A 24097-nucleotide genomic window follows, 5' to 3' on the forward strand; every position below is an offset into this window, starting at 1 on the left:
TGTCCCAGTCATACGTTCTTATTAAACGCCTTTGTGTGGATTAGTAAAGCAGGAGACTAAAGGCCTTGAAGATTTCACCACTGCTTCATGCATCTCAAAAGAGTTTTTTTGACTGGAGGAGCTCCCTCCAGGATCCCGTTTTAGATGCGCGGCTGAATCTGAAGCCTCAAGTGGTCTTTATTCATGACAACCTGTTCCTTTACACGGGGCACATCACACGAGTTCGCTTTCCCAGAATCCAAAGAGACAGCTGTCACCGCGGCGACGGTATCACCACAGTCGCACACCCGCAGTGGGGGAATGGATCCACTATGTATTTTACATTTAACAGCTTTTCACATTAAGCGGTGTTTGTGTCCTTTCGCAGCTTTTCCCTTTTTGTTTGTTCGCGGCTCATATTTGTTTTACTGATGGGACGCGAACTCACCGTGGCACAAACCGTTAGGAAATTGGGCGAAGGAGTAAAAATAATGAACCTCTGAAACAGCGCCGTGCACCACGGCGTGCACACATTCCTCTTATCCTAACGCACCGTGATGAGGCATTCGAGAACACATTGTCTGATATCACGGGGCCGCGCTGCCGGCGTCGGATCTGGCGCGGCGTAAATTGTGGCCACACAATAAATCTGGCTTCATAAAGTCTAATGAGTGATTCACAGTCACACAGTGGTGCCTGACAGCAGGCAATTCTTAGATGATTCACCTTATTTGACCATTCTCAAGGACACCCCCCCTTATTTTCGCTCTACATATTTTGGGAGGTCAGTGGAAGAAAGACATTCCCGCCGCAGCCATAGCAACAGTTGCTGCGTCAAGCCATAATATTTTTAAAGCTTTTTCTTTTTTTTCCAGCAGCCTTGAGTCTAAAGGTTCCAGCATTGTTATTTTGTGAAAGAAAACACATGTGAATCTTTTCACTATATGACTTTAGTTTGGGCAACGTACACAGAAGATCAACAAGACAGCGAAGAAGCGAAAAGCCAGCGTGGAATTTATGTGGAACATTTTAAATAATGAGCAGAGCCAGAAATGCTTTGTTGAGTCCAAAGCTCACGACAAGGTGTCCAGCGAACCTCCGACCTGTTCCCACGGAGGAAGAGACAAGCGCACGAATAGAGGGGATTCGATGAACCCCAAACCCGGTGTCGTGGCGCTGACGAGGCGCATGCTGCCTGGTTCTGACTGCACATGCAGGCGAGACCGGGCTCCTTTCAGCAGTTCCGCTCACATTTGCATTTAAAACAGAACGACTACAGAAGGGATCATTTAATGTTGATGGATTCACTTGCGGAAGTTCACATTTGGAACACTTTGACAAACATTTCGCGGGTGGGAGAAATGAAAACGGCTCTCAGCAAAGTCTGTGACTGCCGGTGAAAGTTTAGACTCCAGCAGCTCAGTCTCTTCCCGTTAGCGAGGGGCTACGGGGTTTCCCACGTGCAGCGGGACAGCGAGCCGACGTTTATATGTATTTATGTTGGTGCCGCCGTGTTTACATGTGCTCCTGTCCCGCAGGCAAGCCAAAAGTGGAGCTGACCTATGACCGGATGTACACAGTCAGCAGCCGGCTGGCGTTCACCGTGAGCAAGGAGGACGACGGCGTGCCGGTGGTCTGCATCGTAGACCACCCCGCAGTCAAGGACTTCCAAGCGCAGAAATACCTGGAGGTTCAGTGTGAGTACACCTGCTCTGAAGTAAACAGGAACCCGGGCGTTTAAGCAGCAGGTCCCATCGACTTATCCCTTGTTTTCTGTCTCATCAACTCTCTAAACCGCAGTGTGTTCGAGGAGAGCAGTTCGTCCCTACTAATTAAGTGGCATAAATTTGCAACCAGAATTCCTGTGCATGACATGTAACGCGGCGCCATTGATGAGGGATCATTTCCATGCACAGGTTGTGTGGAATAAAAGGGGGGGAAATTAGAGCGTAGTTAGGCACACGGGTCCATCCACTGATTAAGGTGAATACATTTCCCCTCACTGAAGCTTCACTACATGTTACTCCCATTGCAGACAGCCGGATAAAGACATTCAGCAGCTACAAATATTTCTAGCATCTACAGTATTTGAATTGCATTTACACTGACAAACCCTTAAGCTGCAGTATTTTGGTAAATATATGTGATGTTTAATGCCTGTTATTAATTAGAGTATAGTAAAGAAACTGGGTTTTAAAGGAACTACTGTAGCCCAGTGCTGATAACAACAGACCTCACTACAACACAGAAAGGTGAAAACACAGAAGCAGCACCTGAACCCAGCCATGTGACATGTAATTAAAATGCTAGACCTTTACTGGTAATTTGGAGTTTTTGATATGGATGCAAAGTGATTAAAATTATATTGTCTGCCTTTGTAACCCCAGTCTTTGGCCTCTGGCATGTCCTAGCATTCTATTAAAAGACGGAGGGGGGGAGGAAAAAACTCTTCTGTAGTTATCTGACCTTTCTCTGGGAGAGCGAGAACAGGAGATCAGCTCATCTACAGAGGCAGCATGGCATTTTGTTGGCCTCTGATAACAGGGCGCTCACGCGGACCACCCGGCTCCGCGCTCCACACTGCTGCATGCCGGGGCTGCTGCTGTCATGCTCTGTGCATACTGTAATGAGCAACCAACAGGCACGGCTCATTCTGCAGTCCACCTCCTTTTTGATCTCATCTTCAGAGTCTGTCACTGAGAAATACGATGGCACGGAGGACTTTATTTTTAGGAGGCACGTCAGATATGTCAAAAAATGCATATTCTAACTCTAACATGAGACTTTTTTTTTTCCAGATGCTATTTTTAAGCGTTCACAGTTTAGCAGCTCTCGTTCTGCCGGCGGTGGGATGAACTGCACGGGAGCCGGCGCTCAGGTTGCCACAGCATGTCAGAGCCCTAATTCTTGTACGACGACAGCCTGAGCACATTTAGGGCAGCCCCACTAAAGCCTACCATATCTGGAGCCCTGTAATATTCTTATTTGTGCGATAGATAACAAGCAGCCTGTCATATTTATGCTCTGCCCCTGCTAAGATGTAGTCCACGCTCTGAGAATTATTAAAATAATTTGACAGTAATTATTTGGTTTGGATATACTATCAACCTGACAGTTACGTGCACCTCTGCTGAACCTGGTATCCATTCCCCTGTAATTACTGGCTCACTTAGCATTTTTATGAACCTTTCCAAGAATGCATGCAGTTACATACAGTACGTAACGAAAAGTATAAATGACAGCGCCTGTAAAATAAAGCCCAGCCTATCTATTCCTGCAGTGACAGATAAGTTTGTTTACTAATTGCTTAGGTACAGTGGAAACAGTGATTTACACCCACCCGCTCTCTGTTTGGCCAATTTGTTAAATAGAGTGAGACATGGCACGAAAAAGAATTGTCAGAAACCAGCGTAATTAAGGAAACCTGTATTATTCATGTATATAAGCCACGGAGGCTGTTTTCCTAGTCGTCCCAGTCGGTTGTTTCAGCCTTAAGGTCAGCCAGCTGCACAGAGATGGATGGTGCCATCTTAAGTGCATACGAGGTGAGGCGCACAATAAAGCAAATAATTTGGTTAGCATAATGATAATGGCCCCCGGTCATAATGGCATACGGCCACAATTTCATTTTCAGTGGTGGCAGCATCCAGATCTGGCAGCGCGGCCTGTTTTTTTTTTTTCTTCAAGCAGACACGAGGAAGATTGGCCATAGCTACTTGCGGCTATCGAAGCAACCTAGCGATGCCGGCCGTCCTTCATGTTTACTGCTCCTAATTGACAAGGTCACACGGCGGTGCAGGATCCAGTGCAGCGCCTGGAGTGGAGACTAAACCAAAGGCCTGCTGTCCAAACGCGCGCATGCTGTACCCACTGAGCGGAAGACTTGGCTTTTTGCCGATCCGTTGTCCATCACCAAGACAGAGAGCCGGCGTCTGACAGGGTGTGATTTAAACAGATGGACGGCCGGACGCGTGTTGTTTGTTGCCGAGAAGGTCGGACGGCGCGGTGGAACTTTACAGCTGGCTTTGAAATCACAGCTCACGCCTTGTCCCTCCGTCTGCAGGCTAATTAAGAACACGGACGATGAATGACGCATTTCCTCTGTAAAACTGGGAAAAGAATAAAAACTAATTTCATCATTTCGCATAAACTGAAGACATGAAGTGAAGACAGAAGTGAGCGCGATGTGCACCTGCAAGCGTTTCATGCTCTGCCGTTTATGAGTGTACTGTAAAAAGCTGCATAGAAGCTCCTCTCGGTGAACGAGCACCAACTCAAATCGCTCATTTGAGGACCAGGGACGGTGTAAAAGAGGCGCGCCAGGACGCTGACTGGGGATGATGGTTCTGGAGACGCTCGGGAGAGGTCGTCTCAAGTGCACGACCGGCTCCTTCATCGACATCCGGGCAATGGGACCGTTGTGTCGCACGGTGCTTCTGGGCTCAGCCTTTTGGATGCCCGGCCGCACGCGGCCTCTTGTGATTTCTATCTCTCGTGCGATTCCCCGGGGATTGAGGCGACGTGAGCGGAGAGCTCGCCGAGCTGAAAAAACATTGTTCGAGGGCTGTTTTGAAAAATGGATTCGCAGATTGCGAGAATGCGTTGAGGTTGGTGGCGTATGTGGTTATGTCTTTTTTTTTCTTTTCAGTGTTAGACCCAATTAGGCTTTTTCGACTCTCTCTCCAATTCTCTGAAATTATAGAGCAATATGTGCCCGTCTCTAAGATTCACTGTAGTTTTGTGAACTGGACCAGGACTGTTACAGGCTGCTTCACTACATACAGTAGCAACACTGAATTCAGTCTCTAACCCAGATGATAGATAGAACGAACTATTAGATTTTTGTCCGGAATAAAGGATTGTCTCCCACACCAGGATGAAAAAGGCTTTGATAACGCCATCAGTGGAATGGGAACAATAGAAAATCCATGGTTGCGAAGAATAGCACTGCGTCAACTGTCAGAGTACTCAACTGATTTGTCAAAACAACATTCTAACGTTTTCTTTCCAGCTGCCTGAGCTCTTCACCACTGCTTTCTATTTTGTGTGTTTTGTGTAGAGATGTTATCACACAAAAAAAAACCTTTGGACACATCAGGGTATCTTCTGGTCTGGTGCACATCCGTAATACCCCAAAGCTTTGGCTTGTGTTTTGGTCTAAGTTTATTTAAAATTCCATCAATAATATGCCCCAGGTAAGAAAGATTTGATGCAATGGAAGAGCACGTTTAGGTCAAGGCTGGACAAGAAGGCAAACGTAAAGAAAAACACCTTTTATTCATGTTGTTGGGCTTAATTTTGAGACAAATCTACAGACCCAGCAACATGTGCATGGCATCAGGTATAACTCTGTACCAGTAGCTGAATCTGCTGCGTCTGGTACCTGTAGGTTTTGCTGCCAGGTTATGTTACCAAAACCATGGCTGGATCAAAGCACATGGATTCATTGGAACTTGCATGGATCAAACCGAAAAGAATAAAGATGCCAAAAGAAGAAGGTCATGTGCGGTCGTGTCCCACCATTTAATTCTGCGTCTTTCTCTCTCATCCTTTCAGACAAACCAGAGGTAAAGATCGTGGTGGAATTTCCTCAGGGTCTAACCAGGGAAGGAGAGAATCTGGAACTGACGTGTCAGGCCAAAGGCAAACCTCAGTACGACGGCCAGACACACACACACACACACACACACACACACACACACACACACACACACACACACACGCACACACGCACACACACACACACACACACACACACACACACACACACACACACACACACTTCAGCCAATTAAAAGTAGCCATAGGGACTGAAGGGAAAAAAAGGTTCTCCTCTGCATTGCTCAGGAATGAAATGAAACAGTGTGTTTACTGTTTTGTGTAGTAAACATTAGATGTAGAATAAGTGAGTATGATGTAACCTTCAAAACATGGACAACCAAAAAGCATGTATTAATTGATCAGTCCCCTATTTATATTGTTTATTTATATTGTTATTTAGTGTCAGTCAAATAAGGTAATACATATGCCAAACCTAATGTTTAAGTTCTCTGATGATATTTAATCAACAATAATCCATTTGAATTTAGGTGGACTGTCAGGGATTTAATGAAAACGTGAATAAAATCTGACTTTCAGCAGAGGAGAAGGGACGTAGTGCTACACATATTGTTTCATATATAGTGGTATTTCAAGTTAATGACATGGAATTAATAAAAGTGGTAGATTCAATTACTGCAGATCTGCATATAGATATGTATTTTATAACAGTGGGAGGAAAATGGAAAGAAATTCACATATTAAACTATCTTCTGTATTCACCGCAGAATTGCTGTGACTGTAGCGATTACTGCACTTTCACACATTTTAATCGAAACTTAAAAAGTTGTTTTCAACAACTTTTATACTGTAGTTCTTTTGTGTGTTTTTCAGTCTAGTAAAGGTCTTTTTTAAAGGGTCTTAATTACTGTAGTAGTAATGGTTTGGGGTTCATCAGGGACCTGTTGTGAGTCCACGTTTGTTTGCATTTAACGTAATGTGCCTTGTTTGGCCTGTACATTTTTACTTTGACTTCTCAGAAGGAAGCATCAAAGTTTTCTTGCTACAGTGATATACGTACAGGACGAAGCAGAACTCTCACTGGCGCTGTGAAAAAAAGTGACCAATGCTGGATATATAATCTGTTAATTGACAGACTATTTTCTTTCTGCTTTCAGGGGGGATATAGGAAACTGGCCTATAATTACGAAATACATGAAAATTACTGTGTGATATTTTGAGCAGGTGCTTAATTACCAGTGCTGTAAAGGCACAGGGTAGAGCAGAGAGGGGCATTAATAATAGTGAGTGGTGTCAGGCCTAATATTCGGCAAGTACAGTACAATTCTAGCTTGAATACACATGGGTGTTTTAGTCACAGGTGCTAATTTTCTGAAGGTGTGTTGGGAAACTGCATGAGATTGGGTAAGTACGTTGATGTGTTGAAGTCAATTATGTGATTAAAGTTCAGAAAGTTTTTTTCTGCACAGAACTGAGAGCGGAGAACAGCCTTCAAGACATCGCTGCCGCCACATTGAGAATAGTCTTACAGGGGCCTTTGCCTTTGTTCTGTGCTCCTCAATGGCGCGCTCCAGTGTTTAAAGGCTCTTTGTGGTGCTCGTTACTCTATTATTCCATATGTATCATGTGTAAACCCAGGTGTTGGTTTGTTTAGGCGACAGGCCTTGTGTGATATGAGACGTAATGGAGTGCAAATGAAGCAATTAGGGTGAGCAGGGGTGAATGAACGGAAAGCTCCAGACGGGAGACCTGCCAAAGCATCCGAGCACCAACACGGTTAGTAGCAATCTATTAGTCTGTCGACGAGGCAAAATAATCAGCGGTGGAAACTGAATCCGGCGAACGGAACATCCGCAACTGTAACATGATCAGCTCACAGGTGTTTGGTTCTTGTGCGACAGCCTGTGTGAAGAAATAAACAGCGTAGAGTTAACTCTGCCGGCTTCTATTCTGGCAACAGCCACAAAAGCCATTTTTCTGCACAAAGCACTTGGCTTGACTTGTTCTGCTGCTCATGAGCTGCCAGCCAGCAGCTGTTGTATTGACCCCTCCCAACGTGTTTGTGTCAATTTTAAAGGGCTTTTTTTTAGTTTATTTAGTCTAATGACTTCTCCTTCACTTGCATTCCCACCTTTTTGGTCCCCAATGTTAAGAGTTTCACTAAACAGCTACCAAATGCAAATGCAAGCACTCAGTACCACCTCCGGGCCTTTTATCTACTTGACTAGTCATGGAGTAACAAGAGAACGGGCCACCTCTGGCCATGCGGCTGCTCCTCAGCCATTTTCCCATTATTTATAAGCCCCTGAAAATGTGGATGTCTGTATCAAATAGCTGTAACTCCTGAATGGTTAATGCCACACTTTTGTCAAACCTCTTGAGTTAAAGCTAATGGCTTGTCTGTGCTCATATATTGAGTGTTCTGTTGCGAACTGAAGGAACGTTTACATGATTGGGTTAGTGCTTGACTGCGTGCGTATGGTTCTGTGGTGACCTTTGTTCGGAACTAGGCAGGTGGCGGTTTTCAGAACCTGATCAGAGCAGGTATTTGAACCTCAGCCAAAATCACAATTAGGGCAAATAAATCCGTCGTCACGTTTTAGTAAACGTCCAGGTTGTCAAGTGTAAATGCTGGTGTGATTCTCTGGAGGGGCGACGTCCAGGAGGCGATCAGGCAAACGCAGAGCGGCTGTGGAGGCCTGTCCCGTCGGCCCCCCCACGGCTTTCATACTTGGCTTGAAGACAAGCTCACTACCCCGTTTTCATTTTATAAAGATGAAAACACAATCAATACAGTGAGCCGGGAATTGGAAGTCATTTTCATTAGAGCTGCTGAGAGTTCTGCAGTCATTACCAGTAGATAGCACAGGGGGCCCGGCTGCAGGCAGCCATTTGTATTCAAGGCGCCTGCCCTTCCTCTCTCCTTGCAGCCCCATTTTACCTCTTTCGTCTATCTCTGTCTATCTTCCGTCTCCAGATTCACTTTTCCATTCTCACGACATCCCATCCACCTATGGAAACTATTTTTTTTCTAGGTCATTCCTCAAAGGCCATTTGAGAAAAGACTTATATTTATATATTTAAGGTTTATTTACATTTTACTCCTCTAAACACAGCACGCCGTCTTCCCAGACATTCACCACAGCTATTAAAGGCACTTGTGGTTTGTCTGTTTGTTTGTCTGCGCTATTGAGCCTCAACGTCTATTTCATTTTTCCTTTTTTTCCACCGCCTCATCTTTTTTCCTCGCTCTCCTATTTGCTTGCTCCCTCCACACCTAATGTTTTCAAATGTCGAGAAACAAGTTAAAACGCCACAGCAAAATGCAACAAGAGACACCATCAGCACACGCTCAGGGGAAATAACAGTAGCTGGCAGTGGCCATAGGAAGTTGCAGCAGCAAAATAGAGGTGTTTTGTCTTTTTTCTTTTCTCCTCAACCTCAGTGACTCTGGGCGCTCTGAGCTCATTGTCATAAAAATGGAATCTGTCACTCTGCTATAAACCTCAGTCAAGGTGCAAAAGAGAACAAAGGCAGATGCTTGGTAGGCGCCCACCTACACAGCAAAACTCATAAGTATACAACTGTGGAAAGGCTGCAATTTGAAGACAAAGCTGCAATACAGTTATTGTTGCTTTCAACAAAAGAATGACTGTCATTTTATGACGCTGTGCTTTTTACAGCTTTCATCTTTCTCCTTAATTAGCATTTTGTCTAGTAAACAGCTGATAGAAAGGCTAAAAAAAGGCATCCGCTTATTTAGATTGAACTAGATCATAATGTTTGGGAAACTGAAAATTCTTGACCAAATGTGAAGAAGGTTCTGTGTCAGAGGAGACAGTTATGACGGACGCCACCTCATTTGCATGAAACAAACTCATTCTTTTGGTTCATCAGCTGATCCTGAAATCACAGACTTTAAGGTGTGAGGATTTTGGCATAAGGCAAGTAACATAGAGGAGACACAAACAAAAACACAATGATCATATGTGGGAAAAAATGAAGTCACTTTGGGAGCAAAAATAATAATACACACTTCTGCCATGTTGGATTCTCTGTAAAGGATGTTGTGGCCAACTAGAGCTCAGGTATTGATGGTGGTACAGTAAGTATCACTATACTGTATAGTAATGCACAGCACACGTACTGTAACAATCCCACCTGTGGAGCTGAGGCGTCTCCACTGGTGGGAAATAAAATCACCGTCCACATCAATGCAGTAGCATTTTTTTATCACTGAAGCATTCACGTTTATTTGCAATGAATGGCAGAGATTCGAGGTTAATGAGCACTGTGTGAATCGCTGTTAAGCCTTTTTCATTTTGTCTTTATTTAACCATTGATATTTATATCTAACCAGACCAAAATCTTTTCTTAACCTTAATTAATCACTGTGAGTGTCTAAACAAAGCCTTAGTAGAGCTGCAGTATCAGGCAGAAAAACAGCATTATATGAATGTGGTGTATTAAATGAAAATCAGAAGGAGGAAACATTAAGCATGTCGAGTTACATAATAATAATAATATTAATATGCACATTAACTAAATAAAGTTGAATCCCTCTCTCTCGTCTCACGGCTGCTCTCATTTCAGGCCACAGCGGGTGAACTGGGTGAAGGTGGATGACGACGTCCCATCTCACGCCGTCATCACTGGCGGAGACCTCTACATCGAGAACCTGAACAAGTCCTACAACGGGACCTACCGCTGCGTGGCTGCCAACGCGGTGGGCGAGTCCTACGACGACTACATCCTCTACGTCTATGGTAACGCTCCAGTCCTTGTCTACGCTCACGTTGTCATGTCTACCTCTCTCCCACACGCACAACATTGCTGTCAGGGACACACAGAGGAAGCTAAAGCAAACGCAGTGTGACACAACAATCCACTGGTGCGTTACCTTTGACATTAGTACAGAGGACACGCATGCAGGCAAACCTCAGTATTGTTTCTAGATATGTTGAAAAACAATACAATTTGACAACTAAACACACGGTAAATGTCATAGTGCTGTTCTGCATCACCTGGTCCAACCTGCCTTTTGGGAACTGCCACAATTTGGGTCTATAACTAGTATTTTTACGACGCTGGCCTGTGGCCTGGGTCCATTATGAAATCCCTGTTAGCAGCCCCCCGAGCACGAGCGGAATCAAAAGCGCCTTTGCTGGTTCTCACAAGGTGGAAGCGGAGCAGGGCAGCGCGTGTCCGGTCCGAACGGGACCCTGGACCGCGTCTGCGCCGCTCGCTCTCCGGCCCCCAGTGTCTGACGTGGTGCAAAGAGCTTCACAGTCAAGGAAGCTCTCGCCCACAAACCTGCTGCTCACCTCTAGTATATTATATGTCAGCTTTGTTTTTATTGTTTCCTGCTTGTACTAAGGCCAAAACGCAGGTTGTTCCCGGCACATGACAGTGATGCGTGCGCTGTGGGCCCGTCAGAACCTCTTACACGCCCAGGCTAATCTCCCCTCCTCCTACATTTACTCCTTTGTTTTTTCTTGTACAGTCGCTCATATATTGATCAGACCCCTTTTCCCCCTGTGCCATTCTCTCACCCTCCCGAGAATAATATCACATTTTTATAGTATTGATACCAATAACATTTTCTCCCTGAGTAGGACATTTCATCCTAATGTGTTCATTTTCCCTGGCCAGATTACTTCACTATCAATTTTGGTGGACCCTAAGCCCACAGAAAACGATTTGGTTGTTATTGTCAGAAGGAATTAGCAGAGTGGAAAGACTCCTTTTATGAGTGTGTGTGTGTGTGTGTGTGTGTGTGTGTGTGTGTGTGTGTGTGTGTGTGTGTGTGTCTGTGTGTGTGTGTGTGTGTGTGTGTGTGTGTGTGTGTGTGTGTGTGTGTGGACAGGGGGGTGCTCTCAGTCTCTAATGGACACCAGCTGAATGGATGTTATTTACAGCACAGCAAGTTGATGTGCTAAAGATGAGTGCAATAAAGCAGCGGAGGTGCTGTGGGAGAGGAGCGCGCTCGCTGCCACCTGCTATATTACAGCTGTTAGGTTATAGTGCAGTGTCAGTGTCTTTGTGTGTTACTGTAAATATCCATTTGACTCGCGCGTCTCAGTCTTCAAGACATTTCCCAGCACTGACCTCTTCTGGGATTAGTCCACAATTCAGGATTTGGGGACAACATTCAAATAAGGATTCGATTCTAGATGTGTTACTGAATCTGCCGCATGCACAGTATTATTACTGTATGTTAGAACCCACTGTTGTCCCCGGGGGGGGGGTTGATTGATACTGACTACTGCAGGTGAAGTGTGGTTTCTTTCTGATCCTGTGTCAGTTTTAAACCATTGTGCTCGCCTCACAACCAGCTGTCGAACTTTTTCTGCTGAGACGTTTTGTAGGTCGAGCCTCTAAAGCTGCTGCTGACAATTGCAATTGTACTTCAAGCGTTTTTATTCCCACTATTTTGCGCGATCAGCCCCTCCGCACAGCTGTTGTACAAAAATAACTCGGTGACATTAGACATCGTGCGGCATTTGACAAAAACTTAAAAGACACAGTGTCGCGCTGCTTTGTTCCTGTGTTAATGCAGCCCCATTCATGTGCAATGCTGAAAACCTATTTAAATTGCATCCTTCCAGAAGACTCCACAGACAATGACATTACATTGTGACTTCCATAACACCGACACTGTTAAATGTCATATTTAACATCCTTTATTAGAACACGTGAGTGAAGAAACACATAAACAGACCATCGATGTCTTACAACAACAGGGAACCAGGCGTGAGAGAACCCAACGATTCCATTACTAGTTTTTCAATACAGTGCATGAACCTCCTGATTATTATTATTATTTTGCTGTCATGTTGCACATCAACCTGCACGCGAATGTTAATGTCTGTCTCGTTGTCCCAGTGACAGAAGTGGCAATTCAAGTTTAAAATATTTATGACGCTGAGTAAAAAATTACCTTGTGAATTCAGTAGTTGTGCATCTTTTATAATCACTAATTGCAAAATGAAGGAAAAATCAGGCAGTTGGATTGTTGTATCTTTAATTGCAACACACTGACACACAAAACTTTTTCATAAAAGCTTTAAGCCGTTAATTTGCTCACAACTAATTGAGCTTAAAAGTAGAACTTCGCATGATGCAATGTTAATTGTAGGAGGCTTTTTGGACACGTTTCTCCCCAGAAACCCCACGGTGAGCACTGCAAGTTGCCTCTGCGTCACACACACACACACACACACACACACACACACACACACACACACACACACACACACACACACACACACACACACACACACACACACACACACACACACACACACACACACACGGTGGGAGAAACACAAAAGTAAACACGGTAATGCAACATGTGGGCAACTAAAAGCCTTGATCCCCCACCCAAAATAAAAAAAAAGGCTCCATTAAAACCACAGAAGGCCTCCAGCCTTTTAGAGCTAGTGTTCTGATGACTTTGATGTGTCTGCAGCCCCCACACTACTAATGTCTACTGTAATTCAACAGCAAATAATGCCAAAGCGTCGCCTCGCTAATGGGAAGACAGGATGTTGTGCCTGAGCTGTCAGAAGCTCATTCTCACATTATGCTGCAGATCCTCCTCCTGCACCACACACAGACGCTAAACACACAAACTCACACAGACCCTCCGCTCCCACCACCACTATAGATGCACTGGGCTGCATTCAAAGCCACGCTACCTGGAAATGGAATCAGGCGGAGGGTGTTTTTAGAGGCGAAACATTAGACTGGTCCAGTGAAATTTTTGTTTTAACAACGATCTCCAGCATTTTGGATGTGACCACCCAAAACCACCTCATTTCTGTATGTTCATCAACATTCATGGAGAACAGGTTTCTCTGTTCGGCCGTGTTGCAAAAAGCAGGAAAAAACACAAGTGTTCACTGTAAAGTTTCTTAACGGCCACAATATCCACAGTCCTCGAACTGCACATTAAAGCTCAGTAACTTAATGATAAAGTCTGCCTGGCACTTCCGCCCCAACAATCGCCCTGTTTGACAGCCAGAACAAATGAAGTCGCGCCCAGCGTTTTCTCTAATACGTCTGATTCCCGAGTATTGTGACCCTAAATGATGGAGAGCACCGCGAGTCCGGCTGACACTAACAACGTTAAGAGCCCCCGAAAAAATGCAGACCGCACTGCATTAGGTCTCACTGGTGCACTTACTTCACAGGGTAGGAAAACACAGCCAACTGGGCTTTCCTCCGGCAGCAGAGAGAGACCCGGCGCCCGGGGGGCTGGAGTTGTTTACAGGCCGCTGCTCGTCCAATAACCCAGTTGTGTCTGAGTCTGCCGCCCGCTCCTTCGCCAGAGCGGGCTTTTATTGCACGCAGGCAGAATGCTTAGTGACCCTGTTGCTCTCAGTCCCCTTCCTACTTACAGTACTTTACACTTCTTCTCCATTAAAACACATGGGAGCCTCTGCAGCGGACAGTGTAAGCTATTAAGTGGCAGCTAGCGTGTCTTACAGGCGCGGAGTGTCCTTGAAACACCCCATTTACAAGTGCTTCACGTCGCTGATATGACACTTGAGGTAAAGTGCAACGGCTGGAATGTATATAATGTTAATGGAATCCATTAGGTCCAAAACAAATTTGGTTTGAAGTCCCATTGGTCTAAAACTGTGCTTAGCTCACTTGGATCTGCATCCACAATATTAATATATAACAGAACATTTATTTGCTTGATCTAAGGTGAAATTGATTCATGTGTTCTGTCAACCAGTAGGAACAGTATGAACATTCACTGTGTATGTGACCATTTGTTTTACTCATGCATATAATAACATAGTGATCGTTCCATTTGCAAACAATCACCTTATCTTATTCATCTTTAACCATATTTTATCCAATCTAAAAAATAATAGTGTGGCTAAAAATGGCCAACAATAACATTTTCTATGTGACCATTTGTTTATGTCACAATCCGAGTGAGTCTTTAAATATATATATTTGTAGGATCCAAGCGCCACGCGTGAGTTGCTGTGCTGCCGTTTTGTACAGTTTTATTCCGGGTTGATTGTTGTCGCGGTGCAGATGTCGTCCGCGTCTCCCATCCGGCGCCCGCGTCACGCGGCGTTCCTCGGCGCTCCGGGTTTAGCAGAAATGATTCCTGTCAGGCGGCGTCTGCGCGCGTCCCGCGGTCCTGCTCTGTTCGTTCAGACCAGAAACACTGATTCATAAGCCTCATCAGTAAACAAGGCCCAGTGACTCAGCAGGAGGAAAAACACATTCTGCCTGTCACATTTGAAAGTCAATGAGCTCCAGTGTTCTTTGATACATTGCAGCAGCTAGCCGCAGAAAAACCCCCAAACAAAACAGGAGCCGTGCTACATTTAGACAGCCTCACCGCGCTTCCCTTTAATGGGTTTTTTTTTTAACGTTGGGCTTTTAATGAGTTGTTGACACTGATGATCCCAAACATCTGCTGGACCCTCGCGGTTCGTGACGGGATGAAGCCAATTAGACGGCGCCACCCCAGCTCGCCGGCGCGTGTGAAGATCGCCGGCTCGTCTGCCGGCCGGCCGGCGTCTGCGCGTTGGTCTGCGCAGTCGAAGGTTGTCTTTGCTGTCAAGGTTGTCTTTAAAACAACACGATGGTTGATGGATTGAAAAAAAAAAAAGAAATAAGAAAACCACGGAACATCAACGGACTTCAGATGCTGGGCCGGATCACCTGAAGGCCGTAATTAGCATTCTTATTTGCTGCAGGCAGAGTTCTGAGGGGAAACACGGTCTTCTGCGCTACTCGATTCACTTCACAAGTGCATTAACACACTCGCGCAGTGAATTAACTACTGTATCAACATCTACTGCCCTCGGGGAAGATGACTTTTATATGATAAACAACCTCTGCAACCCTTAGGAAAGATATTACAAACAGCGGGAGAGCTCCTGCAAGTGTAATGTAACGCTGGGATGTACACATTTACATAATCAAGTTCCCTGAATGTGTTAGAACCAGTGGAAATCAGCCGCCACGTCTTTAGTTTTAGGTTTTTAAGTCAAAATTTACGTTTAGGTTCATTCGTCAATATTCTAGTTTTTGGAAAACGTAACTCGCGCTCGAATGGACACGTATCCCCTAATGTAGTTTAGTTATTTTAGGTATTTATTCTTTACATCTGAGCAAATCTTCATCTGGAAGAATGAGACTCAGCCATTAAAGTGAACATCTGAGGGAGGCGTTGGACAGAGTTAGCTTCACTGAGCTTTTCTTCCACCTGTCGCCTGTAGCTGAGCCTTGTCCATCAGCGGCCCGGCTTCTTCATCCACGCGTGAATGACCTATCGCACCTTATTTCATTAGCCGCCCCTCTTATCAAACAGTCGGAATTTACATGGGGTTCCTCCCCTTTTAATAAGATCAACCCTTTTTCTTAGTCTCCTGCCGGGACACGCGAGCAGCGAGAAGCTCTCACAGCCGTAGGCACAGCCCTGCTTCTCCAGCCACGAAAGTGTCACTTTTGATATCTCCCTCTGGTCACTGTGAGGGTGAGGAGTCTCACCCAGCTAAAGAAGTAAAAGGGGAAAAGCTGTGTCTCTGGTCAACCTCTGTGTACTCAACACCCCTGCTTGATGCTGCTGTGTATGTGTGTATTTGCCTCCATGGTTTCGTCATTACGTTTAACTTTCTTCACTACATCTGTATCGTAGTAGCTGTTATGTCAGATGTATTATCGGATGTTTGGGTCGGTACCTTAGAAAAATGTGGCCTTGTTCTTGTCAGGGATAATAAGAATGCGCGGGCGCCTTTTGTTTGTCAGCATGAGTGGCTGCATAACAACGACAGCAGAACTCCGACGCCAGCACGTGTTGCTCATTAGACGTTTAATCACTAAGAACCATGTGCTGTCAGTATGTCGTGGTGTGGAGCTCGGCAGCAGACGCGAAAGAACAGGAGTCAGCGTAGTTGGTGTGAGACCAGGCGATGTGTCACCGCGCTATCGCTAACGGGCGGCGGCGGTACCTGGATGACAGAACACACACACACACACACACACACACACACACGCACACACACACACACACACACACACTCGCGCGGTCACATGAGCCGGTGGTCATTTGTTAAACAGTGATGCCATCGCTTCACAGTGACTTTACTTTATCTCCATGACTTTTATACTCATTTGTTTTACCCCCTGTGTTTGTCATGTATTTGTCCTCTCACCCAGATGCTCCCACCACCACCCCTAAACCCACTACAGCCACCACCACCTCCACCACTATCACCACCATCATCTCCTACCCCGAAGGCGATAAAGGTACAGTATCTCCCTCACACAACCTGTTTATCTGTGTGTGTGTTTGTGTGTGTGTGTGTGTGGGCAGATTTCCCTACTCTCTGCCTTCAATCTCTCCATTTATCTCCATCTTCACGATATGGTGGCAGCCATATCCTCATGCATGCGCCTTGACATAACACAAATACCAGTTACTGTACAGTGAACACTGCTGGCACCAAATGTTGCTTCAAATGTTATTAATCCCTCAGATTAATTTTACATAATCTTCATCTTTTTGTCTTTAGTTGTTTTTTTCAGTTTTGTTCATCACACCAGTTGCAAAGCAGCAATAATTCTGTATATCACCAGGTTCCGTGGTGTTTTGGAGGGATTTGTTGCTCTTATTGGTACAGAACCATACAGTAAACTCACACATTGTTTTTCTAATTTTCAAACATACTGTATAGTGTGTGTGGGTGTGTGTGTGAGGTTGTTGGGACGGAGAGCAACACACACACTCGGCCAAAACGGAGCTGCTCAATACGGTTCTACTCACACTTCTCTCTTACCCCCAATCCTCTCACAGCGTGGTTCCAAAACAAACGCCGCTCTCTGATTTTACCCTCTCTCTGCTACTGCAACAGTGCAACGCACCAGCATGCATTCGGGAGTAAAACAATGCAGCATGATGTCACCTGAAGTGATGCTCACGCCAACATTACTACAAAGCCATAAATGATGACACACGAGAAATAATCTTTGTGTCATAACTTTTACTCACTGCATACTTATGAATTGATTTTACACGAAGCACATCTCTGATTCATGGAAAAAGCCAATCGTAGACGACAGGAGGAGGGTGAACAATAGCCGAACGCGAGCTGTTGCAAATAAGCTCCTTTTGAAATAAGCAAATTTTATCTCGCTCTTTCAGCAGCAGAACTCTGAGGCTATTGTGGGTATAAATCTCCAAAGGTTGCAGATAGAAAACATCACTTTATGCCTTTATGCCAAAAGCAATCAAAGCCTCTCTGACGGACCACTCAATTGGAACAAATCTCACGAGGCTGGCAGAAATCACAGGCACTGAGCCTGATTATGCCACCTGATTGGATTAAAGAGAATACCTATCTATGGAGGCTGATTGATAGCTGCTTCGCCGCAGATCAAGGGGTGTGGAGTCTGCACCGGCCCATTCTGATTATAGACATACTGAGTCATGCTGAGATCTCCGCTGATTTGCAAAACGATCACGCTTATTTCTAATGAGCTGAGAATAATGGAGTCGCTTTACAGGTAAATAATTTGAAAGGCCCTCCGTACGTTTGACTACTTTCTCAGAAATGCTTGGATAAAAGAGAAGAGGCAGAGTTTAAAAGGAATAAACAGACAGTTCCTTTAAAGAAAGTTTTATGAAGCAGTAAAACTTAAACTGGCTTGATGAGTTTTGCTGCTAAAGCTCAAGGTGCTAAGGTTTATTCTAGCAAGTGCTTTGTTGTGGCCAATTTTAGAGGGTCACTTCTCCCTGTACTACATGACTAACACAATCAGACCATATCAGCCGAGCTGGATCAAATTTAATTGGATGGACAAACAATCTCCCTTGGAGACGTGTTTCTTGTTTAATCACTCTACTTGGATTATTGGCTTTAATATAAAATCGATAACCACAGTTTCCATCCATCTATATATTCACACTCAGTAACTGCTTGGGCGTAAAAGTTCATTGTCGACCTTGAGGACGGTGCATGTCAACCACATGCCTGCACATTTCACAGCGGCGTGTGAAATTATTCAGTAAAACGCTGAGAACAACACAAATCCAAAAGGAAATAAATTAAAGAAGTAAAGAATTTTAATGCATCGCAATCTCTGCGGCGCATAAGCAAGGTATTTCTGTGCCCTATGAACGGGGGTTATGTTGTGATGTGTGGGCTTCACTTGATAAATCCAACTTCATTTCTGCAGTGCCAGTATTTGGTGGATGAAACAACCCACCCACAGCTGCTGCCAGAGATCCTCTCTTCACTTTTAACATCAGGGAGATTCCATCATTTCTGTGTACTGTATAAACCATACATGTTGAGCTGATGAGTTTGGGTCTTATAATTATTCTTAGACAGAATAAATCTGTCATCCTTTAACCAGAGCCCATCATCATGACCAAAAAACATAGACAAGCACAGTAGATGTGAAGATGTTGGCCATTATTCCTGCTTTTCTTTGCATTTAATATTATTTTATCTACAAGTCTCTATTATAATAATAGTAATTATGATTATTATAATAAAATGCACAGGTTCAATAAAAAGTCTAGCATGTCTTCAACACTGCGCTGTACTGTAGGTTGTTGTCGAGCACTAGATGAGATGCATGTCACCACAGTATGTTCCACCGTTTAATTTCATTCGCCAGCAGATCAGAAACCTGCTGCCAAATGAACATATCAGAGCGGGACTGGGTTGTTTCAATCAATTTCCCATTAGAGGGGCAGATAGAGCACTTTAAAAATCTATTAGAGCCTCAACACATGTCTCGTAAGTGCTCGTGGAGTTTAGACAGCGACATGGGAAAATGACTAAATTGCGATGTTCAACGGTAAAAGAAAGAAAAATCTAATTGGATGTGGCGCTGACCAACTCGTGCAATCAGGACGTGCTTTTAATTTAAAGCGGCGCTCATCTTTACACTTTCAGTTCATTTGTTATAATTTTGTGCTTCTTCACACACTTTCCTTGAAAAGCAATGTTTTGTGCTGCTCTTGCTCCTCGGGGGCATCACTCTATTATCGTTTTAGTGGTTGTCAGGGTCAGTGAGGTCCATTGTGAAATACAAGTCGACCCCCGAAGTGCAAATAGACTGGAGTCCTGGTGTGGATGAGGCGTCCATCCTCCCACATCGCTCTATCTCCCTATCACATTACCTCTCGTTCTCGCTCTCCCCCATCAGCCCAATATGACTAATGAGGCACTAATTCAGCACATCGCCAGATGAACAGCGACACTTAATCCCTGAATGAAGAGAATAGATAATAAATGTGTACCTTGTTCAAATAAAACAATCAGGCGGGAGGCTAGCAGTACTTTTAATTGATGAAAGACCATAAACAGTGTTGACAACCAATTCATTTACCCCACACACTACAGACAGGACAACAAAACAGGCAAAGGGAAGGGAAGAAAAACAAATAACCATTAGATTTGTCATGCTCTTAAATTACACAAACACCATCTGGTGACGGGACTTAAAGAATTTCGATATGCCTCCACTTCGCTCCTGACTGCCACGAACGCACTGTGCCACATAATATGCGACATTGTTCCCACTTTGCTTAGTCCGGGTCCTTGTCCATTTCAACATTAGAGCCACTCAGCTATAACTAATTTGATTAACGTCTGCGGCGACACAATAACCGCTGTCGCGCGACACGCGGCCCTCGGAGAGCGTCCGCGATATTACAGGCTTCAGCAAAATGGAAAACATTAACATCAAGTCTTCCCAACGCTGCAGCGTGCTTCCTCCTGTCACTGAGCTCTGAGGTATGGACGGGGAGCCATTCAAGGCAATATTCCAACACACACATGTCTGTACAGTATATTTATTCTCACGTCTCTGCAGCTGCTAGTGTTAAATAGTAGCATGTTAACTGGTTTCTGTGAATTCCGTAGTTGGCTTGTTGTAATGAACGATCGCAGTTGTAGATGTCAAAGCTCCAGCTGCTCCCAGCCTCAGGTTCCGTTCGCTCAAATTGCAGACGTAGACGCATCGCTCAAACGCACGGTTTGGCGTCTTAACAGGCTAAACAGATTACCAGGCTACCGTTTGCTAGATGAAAAGCCAGCGTGTCACCACTGGCAGTGAATGCTGTAGGACATGGAGTTATTGAGATGCGTCTACCTACAGTATAAACGTCAGCCTGATGGTGTTATAGTGAAGGCCTTAACGATCCTGCTTATTGGGGCTGTAATCAGCCCCCTCAAGTCTGGGATCTGGAATGTAAAGTCTCTCATAGGGTCCTTGTGGAACAATATGGCTTTTACTAAAGAGCCAAGTAAACCAGGGCTTTAAATTGAGAGTCTGCTGTGTTTTTTCATTATAAAGTCTGTGCAGTCATCACCTACAGTCATCAATAAAGGAGTTCTGTTTCAGCATCTAGACGTTCTGCCAGGGCAACAACTACTTTCTCGATCGGGGGGGGGGGTGAAGATTCTCTGGGAAACACAGGAAATCACACTAAAGCCAGACTAAAGAAAGCAGGTCAAAAAAATGGATCCAACAAAAAAAAAGTAATCTAGCAGCCAGCAGGGACGCCCAGCAGTCACTTGGCATTTTCCATGCCGCGGGGTTCCATCTAATGCATTTCTGCCAGTATAATTATGATTGGCATGCAGTTATCTCTGCACGTTGAGCCGGATGCCGTGTCACCGCCAGTCAACAAAGGCCTCGTGGGCGGCGCAGCAACTAGTCATGGAGCTGATGGGTCCGCGCTACGCCTGCGAACGCCTCTGGTGACCTGCACGAGGAGGAGGCTGCTCACACGGGACAGGCAGTCACCCAGCGGCGGACATATTGTGTGGTCCCACGCGGCAGCCACCCACAGAGTAATGGGGGCTGGCGATCCAGGCTGCCATTTAGCGTTTTATATTGATGAGTACTGGGACGTTACTGTGTCGGGTTAAGATGTTACAGAGAGAGGTTATCGTTTTCGCCGACCTTGTTTTTACAGGATTGTAGATGTGTTTTCTGCAGCATTTCAGTTAAACTACTATTACAGTATGATGCATAAGATTTATTACTTATATCAAGTTTATATCGAGTTTGTGTACTTAAAGTATGAATATTAGGCTATGTTATATTCACTGAGCTGAACTGGTACCTTCTACTGTACAGACTGTGGTTCACACCCACACGACTGTAGAGTTTGTGAATAAAAAAATCACACCTTTCCTCTGCAGGCGGCAAAAGCATTACAATAGTAAACTTATACAAAATGTCAAGAACTGTGTTTGGTCGTAAAAATACCAGTGCGGTTATAATTCAACGGCGAACATCACACTTTATTAACGACTTGTTAAATTGGTAACAACTCCTTGTTTGTTGCGTAACAACCAGTCTTATATCTCTGTGAAATAATAAATCACGGAAGCAAAAATAAATCAAGTGCACTGTAAAAAGTCACTGTAACATAAGCAGCTGTGTACTGTACGCCGCTGTGGTTCTGTCTGACGTTGAAGCGAGTGGCTGCGAAGGAGAGATGCTTGACACCTGCTTCTAATGATGCAGGGCAGATTAACCTACTGGCAGAGGTCGCTGAGGTCACCTGCGTCCGTGGGTTACTGTTGAATTCCGCTGACTTACGGATAATCCCATGTTTAAAATAACAGCTCAAATAAATGCTGTGGATACGGAGGTGAAGGCTCCACCAAGGTGACAACATTAGTCTAATGACGGGCCTCAAGGGCCTGGACGGGGGGTGGGCTCACTCTCCTTCCTCTAAGCCCCTGGCAGCAGAGTAAGGCACAGCGTTGGGCGAGCGCTCCCTCAACAATTATTCTGTCTGTTATACAAACATCTGTTTGCTTCCGCTGAAACATAAGGTCAAGGAAATGCAAGGTACAGTAACACGCATTAGGCCTTGAAAGGACCCCTCCTCCTCCTCCCCGTGTGTTTTTCCCGACGATATCCCGGGTTTTTGTTTCTAATTCATTCCGGTGCTTTTACTGTGTTAAAAGGTTGAAGCTTTGATGCAGACGTGCTTTGATAAACACTTAGAGCCACGTATGTTTTCACATGAGCCACTCGCTAGTGAGCCAGCACCCGCCTCAGAAGTCTGTGTAAAAGGCTGTGCGTTTCCTTGTTCCCTCGTTTCCTTCACGGCAGCGTTTTGTTCAACTGTCCTGCTTCTTAATTTTAAAAAACCCAGTGAACGGCAGTACAACGTGTTTTTACCTCGTGATAGTTTCTATCGCATAATGTAAATTATTCATGTCTTTGCTTTTCTTCTGCTGACAGGAGAGGTGAGGCATTACCAGATGTTGTGCAGCAGGACAGATGTGACATCTAGACACAGTGCAGTACATTTAAAATGAACCCCACCTTTCAGAAAAGTTAAACAGAACCGACTGCTGGTCAGCAAACCACGTTTCACCCATACGGGGACTTCACACCACGCAAATGCAGATAATAGCAGCTAAAATGTTTTTGATTTCAGTTAAATGAGGAGAGTTGAACATTTACTTCCTTGCGGTACAGTAGTTTGTTCCTTCTTCTCTCAACACAACGTGATGATAGTTTCATCCATATCTCCTCCAGCAGTAGCCCTTCGAGTTACTCGTCCAGTGTGTGCAGTGCAGTGCAGCGTGTGTGTGTGTGTGTGTGTGTGTGTGTGTGTGTGTGTGTGTGTGTGTGTGTGTGTGTGTGTGTGTGTGTGTGTGTGTGTGTGTGTGTGTGTGTGTGTGTGTGTGTGTGTGTATGTGTGTGAGCAAGCTTATGTTTATCTCTGCACTGCCTTTGGTTCCCTTTGATTTCCCTTAAGCCTTATGTCTTTTGTCATGTTCTGGTCTTCTGAATGCTTGCTTATGGGTGTCATTTGTTTTCTCCTCCTGCCCTGCTCCCTCCCCTGCTCCCTCCCCTGCCCCCCCGCCCCAATTCTCCTTTATTTGCATGCCGTTCCTCCTGTTCCACACCTCCCTCCACAACCGCCATGTCCTCTCCCTGTGTGCTCAGACACTGCGCCCAGCACTGAACCTGCAGCTCATGGTTGGTATCTCTATTTTCTCTTTACGTCTGTTTTTGAATGTGTGTCCCGGCTATGCAGCATGTCCACTGTACTATACGTTCACTTCAGCAGGTTGCTCACCCTGAAACAGCCCCACTGTGCCACCGCTGTCCATCGTTTATTGATCATACTGACCACGTACTGTAAAAGTCAGGCTACAGTGCATTTTATTTTATACCATAACGTCCTGTCTTTTTACCAAAGCAAGGCATGCTGTAGCTTGAAGACCTTTTTTTTAAGTATCATATTCTTGCTGGAAGTGCACTTGGGAAATGGTTGCACCAACTAGCCAATTACAATGTTTCCCTGAAGGTGCCACAGAGGAATAAAACCTACTCTGAGGCCAGGGCTGATTATATCCACAGCATGGGATGATTTTGTGTGGAGGCAAAAATAGACTTCATTTACCCATTTCTATTAATTTTAATGAAGATGATACCCATCATTTTCCCATTTTCGCTAATTTGCATCGCTTTTTCAATATGTTGCAGCAGTTTCCTGATTTGTGTAAACAGATTTGTAAGTGTGTGGTCA

General features: G+C 44.9%; 1 protein-coding gene across 5 annotated transcripts in view; it reads left to right on the plus strand.

Moving 5' to 3' along the window:
* The window catches only part of cadm1a (cell adhesion molecule 1a), a 217164-nt gene that overhangs the window by 177099 nt on the left and 15968 nt on the right, over positions 1-24097 (plus strand). For 2 of the 5 annotated variants that reach the window (XM_029173251.3, XM_029173252.3), the window contains 5 exons: positions 1518-1676; positions 5536-5632; positions 10132-10304; positions 16735-16824; positions 23512-23544. In XM_029173251.3, the coding sequence (XP_029029084.1) occupies positions 1518-1676; positions 5536-5632; positions 10132-10304; positions 16735-16824; positions 23512-23544 (552 nt within the window). The remainder of the gene's footprint in view (positions 1-1517; positions 1677-5535; positions 5633-10131; positions 10305-16734; positions 16825-23511; positions 23545-24097) is intronic. The other 3 variants (XM_029173253.3, XM_029173254.3, XM_029173255.3) reach the window with 3 other exon arrangements.

The sequence above is a fragment of the Betta splendens genome, chromosome 14 (assembly GCF_900634795.4).
Source record: "Betta splendens chromosome 14, fBetSpl5.4, whole genome shotgun sequence".
In the NCBI taxonomy this organism is placed as follows: domain Eukaryota; kingdom Metazoa; phylum Chordata; class Actinopteri; order Anabantiformes; family Osphronemidae; genus Betta; species Betta splendens.